We start from the raw sequence: 19,896 nt of genomic DNA, 5'->3' as shown, positions 1-19,896 counted from the left end.
AAAGGATAGGACACGCCATAAACAGCTTAGAAGTAAACAGAACAAAAGCATCACTACTACAGCATATCCATTTGACTTTTGGTGTATTGACAGTGATGGATAGTTAAAGTTAACTGTCAGACTACACAACACTACAGAACTCACTTGGCAAATATCAACTATAATAGAGTCATTTCGAGCTAAATGATTTCCCCGGTATTCATCAGCAACTTCTTCATCAGGACGACCAGACACATCCTTAGCTTCTACATATGGCTTATGTTTGACATGATTCAGACCCTCATGAAGTCCATCTAACAGAAAAGCAAGAAGCTCGTATGAAACAACAAACAGAACTGTCTGCATAAGTGTATTGCTTTGATATAACAATTTAACTTTAATTTTCAATCTATAATACAAACTTTTACTTCAGCAGATTCAGAAAACAAATTGGAAGAGACCAACAATCGACTAACCTGTAAGTCATGTTGGTTGAAGCCATTGAACTGAGGGGAAAAATGAGCAAGCTTTGCCTTGAAAACCCATGGAAAAACTGGCGTTCTTTCAGGTGCCCATAAACTCCTTAATATATCTCCAAATGCCAAAACAAGTTCCCCGTTTAAATCTGATAAAACTGAATCGCATTATAATTCCAGTGACATCCAAAACCAAACCCTTGCCACAAGAGCAAAGCAAGTATCATACTGGAACCTTGCCACCTCCCTTGAGGTTTCCATTTTGAAGACTTGAGTCCACATTTCGTAAGCTGCCGTTGCACACAGGTGAGCCACCAAAAGAGAATCCATTCATTTTAGATCGGTCAGATGCTGGGTCATGTTTTTTAACTTCACTTTTGCAATTCATATTTTCTGATAATGTATAGACCTGAACTTCTAGAAGACCCTGCACAGGATAGAGAACAAAGATGTCACAAAAGCACAACAACGTCCCAGGTTTGCAACATTTTCCTTAAATAATTTGTATGATTATGTAAGACTCATCTGATTCTTTATTTTATCTAATGTTTTAGCTCTGGTACAATTATGGAACTAATTTATGAAGGAAACAAAGAAGAGACAGTTTGCAACAGTACATAGTGATTCTTAGATCTTGTGTTGCAGCAAATAAAACACATGAAGAACATTAGAAGGAATTATCATCATCAACAAGCCAGAGTGTCCAACCTACCGGGGGATAGTTACATGGATCTTTCAGATCAGCGTAGACCAATATCCCCATCTAAATCAAGAGAAACAAATCCCCTTTTTATTATTTTTAGTAAAATTATCTCGCACCAATATCCCCATATAAATCAAGGGAGTACTTGAGACATCATCACAGCACAACCAATAATAACTTTTCTAGTTTTGTTTAACCATCTGAAAGAAAGCCATATAGCAGCATAATTTATGCACAACAAAACTTAATTGGAAAAGCAACCTTAAATTCATTCATATATTTTGGGCAGCAATTCACAAAAAATGTTGTGAATTTTCATTTTTAGATGCTCAAGCTAGTGTGTGATAAGGCAGTCGCACAGCAAGTCATCTTGTGGAAGCGGCATATCGTATCTATTCAGTATTTCCATAGCCTTCACAAGATCATAGTGAACTGTGCTTATAAAAATACTTCCAGTACACCTAAAATATGACTCTTCATCATTACTTAGGCATCTATCAGTCTGCTTTTAATATGTTCATAACATATTAAACTTTTTTGTTCTCTATTGAGGCTAAAAGAGGTACCAAAACTCTTCAAAATGAATACTAAAATCTCACAGGTGCTAATGCACATGGATATCCTTTTCATGGAATGACTACTTTTTGATTCATGGTCCACAACACATGAGAAGCCACATACCACAACCACTCTTCATATTAGAGCAAGTTAAACAAGAAAACTTGTAACAACACAGCTACTTCATTTGTAGGAACCTATTTTGATGAAGAGAAATTTCATTTGTAGTAAACCATAATAATGAGTATAAATACATTATGATCAACCATGTTTGATCCCAAATTTCATATTATAGGAATAAAAACACAAATATAATGGAAATGTTACCTCTTGATCTGCCATTTGATGACAATTTTGAGGAAACCTATTCCACTCATTCATTAATATCAGATTTGTTTGTCCAGAAAGGTCCCAAATGCAAACCTAACTCAACAAAGACAAAGTGAAAACTATCAATGTGTTACATGTTCCACCACTTGTTGAAATCACAAAAATATATATCTAATATAGGCATCATACTGGTTCTGAGTTGACACAAAAAATCTTGCTCACCTTTTTGTAATTATCAACAGCATTATCCTAAAAGACAGACAATTTACTGATTTAGTATGGCATGAGAAATTTAAACAAATTTCATACTAAAAAAATTATGCATCAATTGGGAACAGAAAGACCCTCCTATGTAAAAAAATATAGTTAATCAATTTCAGTGGTAAAAAAATGTGTTTTGTATAAGCAAAAGAAATTTCCAGTTTGGTTATTTGGACATAATTCTTTATCTATTTAGTCATGGAAGACCTGGTCCGATGCACTGTTGTCAAAATAATGCTAAGCACTATACTCTTGTTGCCTGAGGCACTAGGCACCTGCCCGAACAAAACAAGATGCATATCTTACAAAAGTAGAAAAATATAATTAAAGTTTAGAATGATCATTAAAACAGAAAACTTTCATCAAAGTTTTTTTATCTTTTTTCCTTACATCAAAACAAGAACACGATGCTGTTTAATAAAAAATAATACACCTTGAGTAGTTTTGTTACAAAACATGCAGATGATAGCACTAGAGACATTTGAGTATGAAATATTCCTAAATCCGTTTCTTACTCATGGTCACTATTGCATAATTTTTCAGAAAGAGAAACTGAGAAGTATTGCATATATAATATTTGTCATTTATCCTATAAAAAAATAATTTGACGATGGAGCATTGTTGGACTCAGAATGCCTGGTTTGCCTTATTTGCTACAGTTGACATGGTTTGCATTACCATGGTCTACAAATGTCATACCAGTCCAAATTAGGACCATAACACAGAACGCCTGGTTTAGGTTTGTACTAAACTGACTCCCTATTCTTAATGATTTTAGATGGATCAACTGAGTTTCAGCTGCCAGCACAGTCGTAACCTCAATCTAAATCATTCTCTTAACTATTCTAACATTAGAAACCCTCTCTCTGCTCTTCCCCTTCCTCCCACAGCCTCCACTGACCTGACCTAACAGACTACCAGTCTCTCTCACTCCAGAACTCTCCTAAATGTTACTTAACAATTTTTTAATGAGAGCCCCTCCAATTCTTCAACTGCAACATACTTTTCCCTTTTTTGTTTTTTTTTTTTCCTGCTTTGATACCAGCTGGTGTCCTAGCTGTACTGGCATTCAATATAGGTTCTAATATTGAGAAGGCAATCCATGACAAGTAACACTTTGATATCTAAATAAATGGGGTTCATCTATTGGATGTCTCAATGCATGAGGCTTCCACAAAAGCAGGATCTAGGAGGGCCAATGTACACAGTCATGCAAATTTGTAACTGTTTGATGGTTCAAAACTGAAACATGGAATAACCTTCTCATTTAGCATCTGTGGCATTAAGATAAGAATGAAACTAAGCATGTTAAGTAATTGATACAGTCAATATGTATTACACATCGTGTTTGCCCTAGCAATCTGTTGCAATAATCCTTACCCACCATTTAGATCTGTAATCAACTTTCTCTAATAATCCTAAAGTCAGCATATCTATAATCAATTTATGTAATGAACTAATACTGTGAGGACATGAATTCCATAAGACAAGCAGTGGGTCATTCAACTACAAATGGGCAAAATGGAGCAGGGAAATGCTTCAAAAACCAAGGTACCATAAACAGGATAGCAACCATGGTGTTTGCTCCAATTTTTATATTCTTCCAATTTCTCTATCACATTCATGTTGCACTCTTCAGATCAAGTGACCCAGAATCTAAAAATGATTACTGTCCAAGCAACACCAGGACTAATCTTCAACTACAATCAACCATGAGCTACACAAGCAATGCATCAGAGTTTAGATGACTAGAAACCACGTATTATTAATCAAAATGACAAAGATACATTCTAGACTAACATAAGAAAAAATACCCAAACTGAACAAAGTCAAACAGTCCTTATAAAATGGAACCAATTATCAAGAATCCACAATGCACTTACCTTTTGAGCGCATGCCACCACAAATCCAAACCAGTCAATGCATAACACCGGCTCCGAGAACCCTCCTCGTCATTCTTCCCCAAATCATCATCTCGCCGGAGATTAAACACAAGATGCAGAACTTCATGCCGCAAGAAGTCGAGATCTGGGACGCGGCATAGGGCACCCCCGTCGGCGTATTCGCCGCCTCCGGGTCCTGCGCGTCCCTCCACCAACTGGCCAGGGACCCAATCAAGAAACCAATCGAAACCCACCTAAACGGACGAAGAACGCGATCAAAGGTCCAAGATCGGAAGAGAGCAAAGAGATCAAGCTTGGAACATCAGGGATCGTTCGAGGACGAGGAGGAGTCGTTACCTGTATGGGACGAGGTCAGCCCGGTCGGCGCTGTCGGAGGCGGGCGGCGGCTGATCAGCCGGGGAGCAATTCTCGACGGAAGATTCGTCCATTGGTGGAGGACATTGGCCACGCCGCGGCGGTGGCGATCGGGGAGGAGGAAGCAATGGCGGTGAGGCAAAGGGGAGGAGGATGCAAGGAAAAGAATTAAAAGGAAGATAAAAAGAAAGGTGAGGGAAAGAAGAGGGTTACTTTTATTTGCATTCTGCGGCATACAATGAAGAGCGAAACCTCTTACCCATAGATCGTTACGTGGTGTCATACCTTCAAGCCATCGAGAGAAGCTTCACGCGGGACCCACATGCGCATAGGAAAATACACGACGGATCAAGAAATAAATGAGTGGAAAGAATACTGTCGATAAATAAATGAAGGTTTTCAGGGAAGGAAACTTACCTTCTTCGGCACTGCGGATCTCACTCATGTTGTCCAATCACGACAATGGTAGGTGATCGTGTACCATGAAGTTGCGAAGACGGAGGGGGCCGATCCCACTTCGGATATTCTTTTAATATTCGACCCGCGTCGGTGTCATAAAAGTTAAAGAGGATCGGGTAGGATCGAGTACAAACTACAAAGTCGTGGTTCAGACCGTTTTAACGGTGGGAAGGATAAGCTCGTATAATCTTATTCAACTTGGAAGTCCTTGGCTTTTACCTGTCAGCGTGATGTAATCTCTCGCAAATTTGAGATGGTGGGACCCACACCAATAAGATTTTTTGGCACGCGAAACTGCGGTCCACGGCGATGTACCCCTTCCCAAATTTGACGTAGCGGGACCCATACCAACTTGATGGCCCCATTTCCATACGCGATTCGATTCACTTAAATAACATTATCAAGAAGATAGTAACCGGTTTACTTGTAAGATTTTGACGTTCAAATCCTGTTTTCACGCTTTATCATTTATAAATAATAATAATAATAATAATAATAATAATAATAATAATAATAATAATAATAATAATAATAATAATAATAATAATAATAATATCAAAGCACATGGATTTAATACTGCTCAAAGCATTATTTATAAACTGTAATATGTTATTAATGTTTATCACCATCCATCAAAATATTTTTTTTTAATTTTCACAACGACAACAAATCTTAGATCTAGAATTTTATCGTCATTTATACAATAATGTCTCAAAATTTTTCTTAAATTAAAAAATTATCAATTAGCTTAATTATAATTCATCATAAGATCTTGGAATCCTGTTTTTACTATTTAATCTTTGTAAATAATAATAATAATAATAATAATAATAATATACTACGATCAAATTGGTAAAGATTTTTAATAAAAGTAATTGGGAATCATGGAACCGTCGGATGGATGCAAGTGAGGAATAATGATACCAGAAAAAGGGACGTAAAGCTATTATTTGAATCATCAACGGGTTATCGTGCTTCATTAGCATGACCAGATCACTAGATGATCCAATTGGCTAAAGCCGTCGACACATTCGACCTTCCGCGCAAAATTTGCTAAAATTTGTGCTTGCCATGATGAAGAAACGTGCATCGATACCGTTTTGGGAGCTCGGGTTTGACCCCGTGCGCATGGAGAACCCGTTGGTAAACGGACGGACCAACGTCGCACTCCAAAAACGCTGACGTCAACCTATAGGGCCCCACCTACGATGCCAACGAGGGAGACGTCGCAAAAAACCAGACACGCGGCGTCCTCCTCCCCTTACGTGTGGCGCCAACTGCAGGGCCCACCAAGAGTTGGGTGAGGTGCGGTGATTCACCGCACTCCACCATTCCTTTTGTCGTTTCTGTCATCGGCGACGCGAGCGACTTCCTGAACTCGCTGGCCTCCCGCAGATAGGGTTTGCGCCACGGCGGAGGGGGCGAGGGGGGAATGGCGCCGCGGCGGGGGAAGGTGGAGCTGAGACGTATCGAGGACCGGACGAGCCGCCAGGTGCGCTTCTCCAAGCGGCGGAGCGGGCTCTTCAAGAAGGCTTACGAGCTCGCTGTGCTGTGCGACGCCGAGGTCGGCCTCCTCGTCTTCTCTCCTGCGGGGAAGCTCTACGAGTTCTCCAGCGTCTCCAGGTACTCTTCCCTCCCTTCCCGCACCTCCGGCACTTGTTGTTCTACACCTCCTCCATGACCACCGTCGCGTTCGAGATCCCTAGCCATCTGATCCCTCGGTTTCTAGGTAGGACTTCTATCCATCCATCCTCCTCCTCCTCTTCTCTTTCTCTCTCTCTCTCTCTCGTTCTTGGCTCGGCGGCGAGGGTGGGACGGAGCGACCGATGCGGGAACGGGAGAAGGAAGCTTAGCGGACATCGATCGATAGATTTGGTTGTTTGCTGTCTTTTCATGGATACTGACATGCCTTATCATCTCAATTGCACGTGTATGTCGTCCCGTTGTTTCCTATTCTTTCATCGATCATGTTTGCATTTAACATACATACATAACGCCTAATTTGCAATTTCGTGCTGAATTCATACTGTTCCTTGTTATTTTATCTTGGAAACAACACTTCGTATTGTCTTGCATGGTGTTCGCTGTTATCTTTAGCTCTGGATCGCATGGTGTATCTCCATATCATACTCGTTGTATGAGCATCTTCATCGTTGTTATGTTGCATTATTAGAATCTTAGCCACCTCGAGAGGCTGAAGGTAGCTAAATTGTACAAGGTTACAAACTTGTTATTTATTTGGTTCATAGGCAGTGTTGATGGATCGATGTGCCGTGGTTGATAGAGTCAACACGGCCTGGTCCACTGGGCATTGCCGGGAGTCTCTAGTCAGTTGAGCCGGGTTTCGAGACTGATCGAACACCACTTTCAGCGTCGGCAGCAGGGATTTGATCAGCGCCTTCTAGACTGCGATGATAGCTTTCCTGCAAAAAAGATCATCGTCGGGTGTTTCCCGACTTTGGTCCATCCGACGATCAAGTCAGTGGCGGGTTGGAGTTTTTTGTTTTTCTCTCCTTTTTTCTCCCCTGGTCGGATCCCGGCCAGGTGCTTTTATGCTACTGTGTGAGGGTCGGTCGTACTCGGGCGTAGCGACCGATCCTCGGGAGGTGAGGTGGTACCTTCGTGCGGTCGCCGCTCCGGGACGCACGGAATGGTGCCATGCGGTTGCGTCCCGAGCTTTTCGGGACGAGACGTGTCGAGCCATGCCTTGATACGGTTCCTAGCTTGACGCGTGGGGGTGCCCCTCTTGCTTACCTGGCTGCAGCACTACGTGGCATCCCCTCGTGACGTGGCGTGGACCCATAATATACCTTATCACTTCTCCCTCCCCATCGAGGTGTGCCGTGGGGTCTTCGAGAGGGCGAGAGGTGCGCTTGGGTCGGAACGCCGTTGATGTGGACTGCTCGCGAGGGGAAGTTGGTTTGGCTCGTCATGAAGCGGTTCTGGGTGGCGCCCTGGCAGGGCGACATTGGTAGGCTGTCGGTTAGAGGACCGTGCAGTGTGATTTGAGTTAGAGACTGGCACCGTTAGCCGAGTAACTGATCTTGGGCTCGGGCTTGGCGCAAGCGAGTCGCAAGTCAGGAATCGATCTGGAGCGACTCAATTGAAGAGCTGGGCCGGCGAATCACGAGTCGAGAATCGATCTGAAGCGACTCGCAAGTCGGGAATCGATCTGGAGCGACTCGGACCGTCGCGCCGCGCGAGGCACTTGTTGGGGCAGTGTTGATTATGGCGGGAGACCGTGCTATGCGTGGAGCCATATGCCACGTGGCGTGCTTACCGGGGCGACGCTGGTTCAAGCGGGAAGTCTCCTGTTGCGAGTGGCCTTTTGGCGCGAGATATCAGGTGACGAGGCATTTTTGGCGGGATCTTATCGGGGCGACGTTGGGTTCGAGCGTGGCCTGGTGAGGTTCGGACGGGTGACCTACGAGTTCGGATACAGGGTGGCCTGTGCTCATGTTCGGGCGAGGCATCCGGAATTGGAACTGGAGTCGGACCCTTTTGCCGATCATCCGGCGGATCAGCCTATCGATATGCCGGCGAGCGTCCCCTTTGACGACGGGCCCGAAACTCCTCTTCCAAGCTGAGGACTTGTATTTTCTTTTTCTTGGTTTCGGTCGGGTCGACTTTTGGAATTGTGTTGCCCAACCGCCATATGTGCTTGCTTATTTAATAGCGAAATTCTTGTTTTGGAATTCCAAGTCTTTTCTGATAGTGGACGCGTATGCTTTTTACCGACACGTCTTCTAAGCGTCTCGACTTACTTCTTCTACGGGTAGAACTTTTTTAGATTTGCTGCATTCCATGTCCTTGGCAGAGGACTCCCTTCCATAGTTTCGAGTCGGTAGGTCCCTTCTCGGACCACATCGTAGACCCGATAAGGGCCTTCCTAGTTGGGCACGAGTTTCCCCCTTGCTCGGGTCGGGTCACTTACTTCTGCCTTTCGAAGGACAAGGTCCCTGACCTTGATCAGTCGCGGGCGAACCTTGCGGTTGTATATCCGAGCTATAGCCTTCTTGTATGCCAAGGTACATAGGTGCGCCTCAGCTCGTCTTTCTTCGAGGAGATCTAGGTTTGCTCGTAGGCCTTCCTCGAAATTCGTTTGTTTGTAGTCGGAGATGCGCAAGGTTGGGAACACCATCTCGGGTGGAAGGACTGCTTCGGTTCCGAACATGAGAATAAATGGACACTCTCCTGAGGCAGCTTTTGGAGTTCGCATCGCCCATAGGACGCTAGGGAGCTCGTCCGCCTAGGTTTCGTGCGCGCCCGTGATCCTCTTCTTGAGGCCCTCCAGGATCGCCTGATTCATCACTTCGGTCTGGCCGTTAGTTTGGGGGTGTGCCACCGAGCTGAACTTCAATTGTATCCCATACGATTGGCAATAGGCCCTGAACTTGGCGTTGTTGAATTGAACTCCATTGTCGGTGATGATAGCTCTCGGGATCCCGAACCAAGTGATAATGTTTTTCCACATTAAGCTTCGAACTTGTTTCTTGGTGATGGAGGCCAAAGGTTCGGCTTCGACCCATTTTGTGAAGTAGTCGACCCCCACTATGACGAAGCGTCATTGTCCCGAAGCTGGAGGAAAAGGTCCGAGGAGGTCAAGTGCCCACTAGGCGAAAGGCCAGGCCGCCTCTATCGGGGTGAGAGGGACCGTTGGCTGGTGTTGTAGTCGGGCGTGTCTCTGACACTGTTGGCATTGTTGTACGTATGATGCGGTGTCTTGACGCATGGTCGGCCAGTAGTAACCTTGTCTGAGAGTCTTGAAGGCTAAGGTTCGTCCGCCGATGTGCTCCCCACAAATCCCCTCGTGGAGTTCGGCGAGGACCGTTTCGGCTTCTGGCGATGTGAGGCAGCGTAGGAGAGGTTGAGAAAACCCTCTGCGGTATAGTTTTCCACCAACTATGCAGTACCAGGCTTGGGTGCGCCTCAGTCGTCTCGCGGCTATCGGGTCGTCGGGCTTCGTCCTGTCTTTCATGAAGCGGAGGATTTCTTCCATCCAGTTTGGTGAGACTTGAGTTTCAGCGACGTCGTGGGACGGTACTGTTAGCACCATTATGGACTCGATTGTCGGGGTAGCTTCCAGGCTACGGGTGGAGGCCGACTTAGCCAGAGCATCGACCTGTGTGTTCTAAGCTCGAGGTATTCGAGTGACTGAGAGACGATTGAAGAGACGGGCGAGCCGTCGTGCTTCTGCCAGGTATAACGCCATGGTCGAGCCTCGGGCTTCGTAGTTCCCGTTGACATGTCCTGTTACCAGCTAGGAATCGCTGAACACTTCGAGGTCGACCACCTGCATCTCCAAGGCGAGGCGTAGGCCGTGGAGTAGCGCTTCGTACTCGGCCTCATTATTGGTGGCTTGGAACTGTAGTCGGAGCGATCTTTCGTAGGTTTCTCCGGTTGGGCCCTTGAGGATAAGTCCGATCCCAGCGGCCTCGGCGGTGGATGAGCTGTCCACATGCAAGGTCCACATGCGATTGTTGTTTTCCTATTCGACTGTATGATCTTGAGGGGTTAGCTCAGAGATGAAATTGGCTAGTACTTGAGCTTTGATAGCGGTTCTAGGAGAGTACTGAATGTCGAATTCACCGAGCTCAACCGACCATCGCAGCATTCGACCTTATGCGTCGAAATTGGATAGGATTTGTCGCAGCGACTGGTCGGTGATGACTTTGATCGTGTGACCTTGGAAGTAGAGTCGCAGCTTTCGGGCCGTCTTTATTAGTGTGAGGGTTAGCTTTTCGATTGGGGAATACTGCACTTCGAGCCCGTCGAGGACGTGGCTGACATAGTAAATAGGTTATTGTGTGGGTGACGTTTCCCGCACTAATACCGAGCTGACCGCTTGTGGTGAGGCTACCAAGTAAAGACCAAGGGTTTCTCCGGGCTCTGGGGAGACGAGACGGGGCAAGCGGACGAGGCATGCCTTCAATCTTTTGAAGGCTTCTTCACATTCTGGGGTCCATGTGAAGCTGTCGGCCTGTCGCAGGGCTCGGAAGAAGGGGAGGCACTTGTCGCCTGATCGTGACACGAATATGCTGAGTGCGGCCAGCTTTCTGGCAAGGCGCTGTACCTCCTTGATCGAGCGGGGCGGATGCATCTCGGTTATGGCCCGGACCTTCTCTGGGTTGGCATCTATCCCCCTCTGGTGGATGATGAAACCGAGGAATCTTCCCAAATTAACCCCGAAGATGCACTTCGCGGGATTCAAGAGCATGTTGAATCGTCTAAGTGTTTGGAAGGTTTCCGCCAGGTTGGCCAGGTGTGCGCTTGCGGTTCTACTTTTTACGATCATGTCGTCTACATATACTTCCATGTTCCTCCCGAGCTGGTGTTTAAATAGGTTGTCGACCATTCTTTGGTAAGTTGCCCCAGCATTTTTCAGGCCGAAGGGCATTACTTTGTAGCAGTATACTCCTCTGTCGGTGATGAAGGCGGTGTTCTCTTGATCTTTTGGTGCGATTCGGATTTGGTTGTAACCCGAAAATGCGTCCATAAATGTAAGGAGTTCATAGCCTGCTGTGGCGTCGACTAGTTGGTCTATCCTTGGAAGTGGGTAGCAGTCTTTGGGGCATGCTCGGTTGAGATCGGTATAGTCAATGCACATCTGCCAGCTCCCATTGGGTTTTTTTAACGAGGACTACATTTGACAGCCATCGAGGGTACTTTACCTCGATAATAAACCCTGCCTCTTTGAGGCGGTCAACCTCATCGGAAGTCGCTTTTTGTCGGTCGGGAGCGAACTTCCTTGGCCTTTGCTTTACTGGCCTAGCCCCGAGGTCGATGTTGAGCTGGTGTTGGGCCACTTCCTGGTCAATCCCCGGCATTTCCTTGGAGGACCATGCGAATACGTCTGTATTTCTTCTTAGGAAATCAATTAGCTGGAGCTGGTTTTCTTCGGGTTGAGCCGTCCTGATTTTGACAGTTAGATCGGGTCGGTTCTTTTTCAAAGGCACCTCGGTGAGCTGCACCGGGGGTTCAAGGCGTTCCAGCATCATGGCTTCTTCTCGGGGATCCTGGTCTTGGGGGCATGACCTCCTCGGGAGAGCGACTGCCGTAAGGTAGCATCGCCTTGATTCTCCTGGATCGCTTCGTGATTCCCCGATCCCTGCCGAAGTTGGAAATTTGATGGCCCGATGGTAGGTAGAGACTACCGCTTTTAGTTTATTGAGCGTCGAGCGGCCAAGGATGACTTTGTCGGCCGAAGGTAGGTCGACTACCATGAAGGTAGTCATGTTCGTCTTGGTCCTTGGTTCTTCCCCGATGGTGATGGGGAGTGTGGTGGTGCTGAGCGAGGAGATGGAGTCCCCGGTGAATCCGGTGAGCGTCGAGTTCATGGGAGTGAGGTCCTTCGTGGTTAGGCCAAACTTTTTGAAGGCGTCGAGGTATAGCACGTCGGCCGAGCTCCCGGTGTCAACCATTACTCTTTTGATCCAAGCATTGGCGACCCGAATGGAAATCACCAATGCATCGTCGTGATAGGAGCGCTCAACTTCGTCGGCTCCGAAAGTGATTTTGGACTCGAGCTCGGATCGGGGGCGTTTCTCGACCGCGCTCCGAGCATAGGCCTTTCTTGCCGTCAAGCTATTACCGACGGCCGCTGGTCCTCCAGAGATGACATCAATCTGTCGTTCGATGGGCCCTCTAGGACATGGGGTTGCTTCCCGGGGTTCCTTGAGATAGCGACCGAGGTGGCCTCTTCAGATCAGCTCCTCGATTTGGTTCTGGAGGTTGCGGCAGTCTTCCGTGTCGTGGCCGTGATCCCGATGGAACCTACAATATTTTGATCGGTCTTTGTGAGTAGTTTTCATGGGATTGGGTGGTCGCAAAAGACCCTTCTCCCTGATTTGGAGGAAGATCTCGGTATGAGATGTGTTCAAAAGGAGAGGCAGTGGCCTCGGGAGCAGCAGGTCGGGTCGGTCGGGCTTTCAGCAGGTTTGTGCTGGGGCTGCCGAGGTAGCATTTCGGGATGTTCGGCCCTTGGCCTCTTTCTGTCCACGCGCCTTCCTGCTACTAGTGCTTCGGCGGCGACGTATTGGTTGGCGTGCTGAAGCATCTCGGGAATGGTTGTTGGCAGCTTCTCGATTAACGACCAGAAGAATCTTGAGGGCTTCAACCCCATCAGGAACACCTGCATGATCAGAGAGGGGTGAGCGTTTAGAAATCCCCGTACCTCTGTGGCGAAATTTGCCACAAATTGGGAAAGCGTCTCATCCTCGTGCTGGGATAGTGCGAGCAAGGCGGCCATAGGAGGCTTGGGCCACACGCTGGTGAGGAAATTTTGCTTGAACTCCCTAGCGAGCTGATCAAAGGATGAGATAGAGGACTAGCGCAATCGACTGAAGCACTCGCATGCTGGTCCCCTGAAGGTGGTCGGAAATGCCCGACACATTAATGCATCGTAAGTGTCATAGAGGACCATCTGTGCCCGAAACGCGACGACATGCTCCGTAGGGTCGGAACCGCCGTCATACGTTTCCAAAGCTGGCAGCCTGAAGTTAAGGGGTATAAGCTTTTCCTGTATTTCTTAAACAAAGGGGGATCTGCCCGAGCTGCCCTCGTTCGGCTCGCTCCGCGATTTCTGTAGCTCTCGTTGGAAATCGTCCAGGCGATGGTTTACCCGGGATAGTTGCATCCTGAACGAGTCGTCCGTCGAGTTGGACGATATGGTGTTAGGCTCAGGGCAGGGCGGTGTGACCTAGTAGGGCGCAAGTGCACTCTGCTCAGGCGGACCTCTCGGATCTATCGTTCTATCTCGGGCTTCTCCTGTACCAACTTGTTCCCCGATCGACCTTTGCTGGGTAAGGTCGGTCGGGGTAGTCGTCAGTTGTAAGATCTGGGGGATAAGTGGGACGAGAGTTTGCATCATCCCCGCCATTGCTTGTACTTGTTTGGTCAGGTTGAGGAAAGCCTCGGGCAACACGGCCGAGGGTCCTGTGGTGAGTCCGGGGGATGACAACCTCGGGTCGTTGAACAAGCGCTAGTATTGATCTAGCGTTGAAGCCGGGATCCCCCCGTCCCCGAGGGTGGGGAGGGGCTGATCTCTGGGTCCGACGAAGGGGTGACCGATCGATGGTTCTCCTTCGGGGAGGGCTCCTGCGAGATGCTCCTGCGACATGGCCCTCCTTCTTGCGCCAAAAATGTTGATGGATCGATGTGCCGTGGTTGATAGAGTCAGCACGGCCTGGTCCTCTAGGCAATGTCGGGAGTCTCTGGTCGGTTGAGCCGGGTTTCGAGACCGATCGAACGCCACTTTTAGCGTCGGCAGCGGGGATTTGATCAGCACCTTCTAGCCTGCGATGACAGCTTTCCTGCAAAAAAGACCGTCGTCGGGTGTTTCCCAACTTTGGTCCCTCCGACGATCAAGTTAGTGGTGGGTTGGAGTTTTTTGTTTTTCTCTCCTTTTTTCTCCCCTAGCCGGGTCTCGGCCAGGTGCTTTTATGCTACTGTGTGAGGGTCAGTCGTACGCGGGCGTAGCGGCCGATCCTTGGGAGGTGAGGCAGTACCTTCGTCCAGGTGCTTTTATGCTACTGTGTGAGGGTTAGTCGTACGCGGGCGTAGCGACCGATCCTTGGGAGGTGATGCAGTACCTTCGTGCGGTCGCCGCTTCGGGATGCACGGAATGGTGCCATGCGACGTCGTCCCAAGCTTTTCGGGATGGGACGTGTCGAGCCACGCCTTGATACGGTCCTTGTCTTGACGCGTGGGGGTGCCCCTCTTGCTTACCTGGCTGCAGTACTACGTGGCATCCCCTCGTGACGTGGCATGGACCCATAATATACCTTATCACTTCTCCCTCCCCATCGAGGCGTGTCGTGGGGTCTTCGAGAGGGTGAGAGGCACGCTTGGGTCGGAACACCGTTGATGTGGACTGCTCGCGAGGGGAAGTTGGTGCGACTCGTCGTGAAGCGGTTCTGGGTGGCTCCCTGGCAGGGCGACATTGGTAGGCTGTCGGTTAGAGGATCGAGCAGTGTGATTTGAGTTAGAGACTGGCACCGTTAGCCGAGTAACTGATCTTGGGCTCGAGCTTAGCGTAGGCGAGTCGCAAGTCGAGAATCGATATGGAGCGACTCAGTCGAAGAGCTGGGCCGGCGAATCGTAAGTCGAGAATCGATCTGGAGCGACTCGGCCGATGAACTGGGCTGGCGAGTCGCAAGTCGGGAATCGATCTGGAGCGACTCGGGCGATGAACTGGGTCGGCGAGTCGCAAGTCGAGAATCTATCTGGAGCGACTTGGGCAATGAACTGGGAGTCACGAGTCGTAAGTCGGGAATCGATCTAGAGCGACTCCGGCAATAAACTGGGCCGGCACGAGTCGCAAGTCGGGAATCGATCTGGAGCGACTCGGGCAATGAACTGGGCCGGCGCGAGTCACAAGTCGGGAATCGATCTGGAGCGACTTGGGCCGTCGCGCCGCGCGGCGCACTTATTGGGGCAGTGTTGATTCTGGCGGGAGACCGTGCTATGCGTGGAGCCATATGCCACGTGGCGTGCTTACCGGGACGGCGCGGGTTCAAGCGGGAAGTCTCCTGTTGCGAGTGGCCTTTTGGCGGGAGATATCAAGTGACGAGGCATTTCTGGCGGGATCTTCGAGGCCGGCAATTCTGGGGAATCTGAGGAGTTAAGACGGTTTTAAATGCTGCGATCATCTCTCTCCTCGGAAAGCTCAATTGTCGCCTTTGCTGCGAAGCGACCTGCTCTTTATAAGTTCCTTCTGGAGTGGTTTTCAACATTTTGCTCATCTGTCGTCGCCTTGTAGTAGCCCTGCTTGTTCCTTCGTTCAGCGGTCCGGCTTCTTCCCCTCCTCCCTACTTCGAGGTCGAGATGTCTTTGCCTTCTTTTTCATCCTCTTCTTCGACTTCTTCTTCTTCTTCTTTTGAGGGTCTAGAAGATGCCAATTTGTCTTCTGAGGGTATGCCTATAGAGGCCGTGGGGTCTTCTGCCATGCTTGTAAGCCTTAAGCTGTGGCATGATGTGGACTCGATGGTGACCGAGGAGCTTCTGGGGGAGCTTCGGGATCGTTATTGCATCCCGGAGTGTTACGACGTGTTTGCCCCTCGGGCGGGTCAGCAACCATATGATTAGTTTCCCTAGGGATTTGGGCTAACGGTGGGTGCCCTTGAGGCGGGATTGCGATTCCTGTTACATCCCGTTATCGAGGATTGCCTCTGTAAGTGGGGTATATCGTTGTCCCAGATGGCGCCGAACTCTTGGCGCTATTTGGTGGCCTTTCTCGGGGAATGTCGTTCGGCCGGGATAGAACCATCTAGGGCTCTGTTCCTAGCCTGCTTTCGACTGTGTAGGGGGCGAGGCGGTTATTACCTGACTGCCCGCAGTGGGTTTAAGATTAGTGGCACCCCTTCTAACAACAAAGGTTGGAAGAGTCACTTCTTCTTTATTAGTTGCAATCGAGGATGGGGTTTCAGCACTGGGTGGACTTCTTGTACCATCGATAATGTCACTGTTAGAACCCTTGCAGATTCTAAACTTGGGGTTGATCTCTTTAGGAGATCGGCCTCCTTGGAACTCTATAGGGGTTCCTCCCTCCAAGTTACTGCTCAAAGGCTGCAGAAAAGATTCATCTATTGCTTATGAAAAGAGAAGGAATACATGGCTATTTATAGGGCTTCTAAACCCTAACTCCTAATAGGATTCCTACTTAAGACTCTTACTTCTAATCAACTCCTAATAGGATTCCTACTCAAGACTCCTATTCCCTTACAACTCCTAATTCTTCTCTAAGAAAAAACCTCCTACATGAATGCCCCTCTCAATTAGGACTCTCCTAGATAGAGTCCTAACAGAATGTCCCTTTCAATTAGGACTCTCCTAGCTAGAGTCCTAACAGTTTTACATGAATGTCCCTCTCAATTAGGACTCTCCAAGCTAGAGTCCTAACAGACCCACCCTCTTCAAATCAGCCTTGTCCTTGAGGCTGATGATTCGTGAATTCTGGGAATTTGATCTTCAAGTCGTCATAGTTCTCCCAAGTGACATCTTCTATTGGTAGGTTCGCCTACTGTATTAGCACTTCATTAGTGGGTCGTCGTCGTCGAGTCACGATCCGTCGATCAATAATAGCACTTGGTTGGGTCTGGAGTTCTCTTTGGGTAGTCATATTTGGTGGGTGGCTTTGGGCTGTCTCCAAGCACCTATTTAAAACTTTCGTCTGGCTATTGGTTTGTGGGTGATATGTCATACTCCTTTTCAATTTAGTACCCTGCATATGGAATAACTTTGTCCAAAATCTGCTCTTAAATATGCAAGTAGAATTTGTCACAAGCACAATGCGTCCCTTATAGCATAATTCTTTTGAGCCCCGATTGTAATGAGCCACGGAACTTGGTGCTTCCTCTAATTTTTTTTTTTTTTTTTTTATCTTACTGGTCTCCGAATCATCCTGCCATTCCATCTTAATATCCTCAAGGAAGTCGCTGGTTGGAAGTAAAACGACCGAAAATTCAGCTTGTTCAGGTAGCTGCGAAAGCGCATCTGCAACAACATTCTCTTTCCACCTTTTGTAAGTTATTTCATAATCAAATCTAAGATGTTTTGTTACCCATTTTTGTTGCTCAGGGGATAATATCTTTTGCTCCAAAAAGTACTTGAGGCTTTTATGATCGGTTTTAATTTGAAATCGTCGACCAATCAAGTAGGGTCTCCACCGCATTGCTGCCCGCACAATGGCGAGCATCTCCTTATCATATGTTGACTTATTTTGATAGGAGGGAGATAATGCCTTGCTAGTGTATGCGAGCGGTCGATCATCTTGCATGAGAATGACTCCAATTTTGACTTCAGATGTGTCAGCCTCAATAATGAAGGGTCGGTTGAAATCTGGTAGTGTTAGCACCGGCGTCGTCGTCATGGCTGCCTTAAGTTTGTCGAAGGCAGTGGAGGCTCTGTCCAACCATTGGAGGACATCTTTTTCCAGTAAGGAAGTAAGTGGTGCACTGATCTTTCCATTGTTTTTTACGAACTTGCGGTAGTAGCCTATTAAACCCAAAAAGCCATATAGCAATTTTATGTTTCTCGGAGTCGGCCAGTTTTGCATTGCTCCAATTTTGAAGGGGTCCACCGTCACACCTTCCTCTGATATGATATGCTCAAGATATCCCACCTTTTGTTGAAGAAAGTAAAAATTTCTAGTGGCCGTTGTGTGTTCGAAAGACGGTTTTCGGTATGACTTCTTCGTACACTCGTATTTGATAATACCCGGATCAAAGGTCCATCTTTGTGAAGATTTGTGCTCCCTTTCATATAGCAATTCATCTAGTACTGGAATGGGGTATTTATCCTTGATGGTTATGCCATTGAGAGCTCGGTAATCAACACATATTCGCCATGTTCCGTCCTTCTTGTGTACAAGTAGCACCGGTGAAGAGTAGAGGTTGAAACTCGACCGAATAACTCCTGTTTCGAACATCTCTTTTATAATCCTTTCTATTTCATCCTTCTGGAGATGTAGATACTGATATGGCCAAGTATTTGCTGAAGATTTGCCTGGAAGAATCGTTATACAATGATCATGCCGACGGGTAAGAGGTAGGTTGCACGGTTCGTCAAATATATTTGAAAATTCAGCAAGCAAAGGAAGTAGATTTGGATCTTCAAATTCTATTGGCTCTCCCTTAGTTTGCTGCTCAAGTAGTACCAAAAAGCCGCTGCATGCTTTATGCAAAACATTCTCCATTTGTTGTGTGCAAATCGTTGTTATGTCGCCCCCACGTTTCCCGTGCAATGTCACCTGTTTCTCCTTACTGTAAAATTTCATAATTAGTTTCATAAAATTTCAGAAAATATCACCTAATGTCGTCAACCATTTAATTCTGAGCATGGCCTCATGATTGTTAAGAGGGAGAAGGAAGAAATCTGCAATTATCTCTTGGTCCTTCAGCAATAGTTTCTCCTGCGGGCGCCTATGATCACAATTCAGAATCCGTCCATCGATGACCTTAACATCAAACCTGCAGCGATTCTCGATAGGTAATGCTATCCGAACAACAAGCTTACTATTTATGAAGTTAGTAGTACTGCCCGTGTCGATGAGAACAGTGATCGGTTATTGTTTGAGAAGGCCTCCAACTTTCATCGTTTGCGGGTTTGAGTAGCTGGCTAGTGCGTGTACTGTAACGTCAGTCGGTTGTGGCTCTTCTTTCGCATCTTCTTCTTCATGTTCAAGGCTCTCTTTTGGATGTTCAATGACCTCTTCTTCTATCGGTTCAATCATAAGAAGTTCTCCTTTACTACAGCGATGCTCATGGCTCCACGGCTCGTCACAATGCCAACATAACCCCTTCGTATATCGCTCCTGAAGCTCTTCTCTTGTTAACCTCTTTGGTGTAGGGACTTGGTCGACAATAGGGGGGGGCTAAGGGCTTCAATATTACTGGTTGAGGAGCGACCCTAGTCCTCCGAGCTTCAAGGTTCAATTGCTCCTCTTGATGTCGTGCGAAAGAGATGGCTGCCATAAGCGTATACGGTTGTTGCGCTTTAACTTCTCCTCGGATCTCCGGATTCAAGCCCTCAATGAAGGTCCTCAGTAGCTGTTTTTTAGACCAATCACAAGTTTGATTAGATAACCTTTCAAACCTGGTTTGGTACTCCTGAATGGTGGAGGTTTGTCGGATATTTGCTAGTTGTTCGTCAATATTCTCGTAATCGGTTGGTCTGAAGCGAATCAGCAGTCCTTCTTTGAATTGTCGCCATGAAAGGACTCCATAAGTATATTCAAACCAGTCAAACCACTATATAGCATCCCCTTCAAGATGTATAGCTGCAATTTTCACCATAGATACATCCACGGTTTTGTGGTACCGAAAATATCGCTCCGCGCGCGAGATCCAACCAATCGGGTCTCCTTCTTCCCATC

The 19,896-nt window shown here is 47.2% G+C and overlaps 1 protein-coding gene and 1 pseudogene across 1 annotated transcript in view; one reads left to right on the top strand and one right to left on the bottom strand.

Annotated features, from left to right (window-relative positions):
* Positions 1-4,850, bottom strand: part of LOC103971579 (ubiquitin carboxyl-terminal hydrolase 8-like) — a 6,199-nt pseudogene extending 1,349 nt beyond the window's left edge.
* Positions 4,851-6,310: 1,460 nt separating this feature from the next.
* Positions 6,311-19,896, top strand: part of LOC135652787 (MADS-box transcription factor 51-like) — a 46,600-nt gene continuing 33,014 nt past the window's right edge. The window contains exon 1 of the mRNA XM_065174024.1: positions 6,311-6,647. Within this exon, the coding sequence (XP_065030096.1) occupies positions 6,457-6,647 (191 nt within the window). The 5' untranslated portion in view covers positions 6,311-6,456. The remainder of the gene's footprint in view (positions 6,648-19,896) is intronic.

This window comes from Musa acuminata, chromosome BXJ3-11 (genome assembly GCF_036884655.1).
Source record: "Musa acuminata AAA Group cultivar baxijiao chromosome BXJ3-11, Cavendish_Baxijiao_AAA, whole genome shotgun sequence".
Taxonomy (NCBI): domain Eukaryota; kingdom Viridiplantae; phylum Streptophyta; class Magnoliopsida; order Zingiberales; family Musaceae; genus Musa; species Musa acuminata.
The sequence above is the reverse complement of the archived record's forward strand: the minus strand, read 5'-3'. Positions and strand labels throughout refer to the sequence as shown.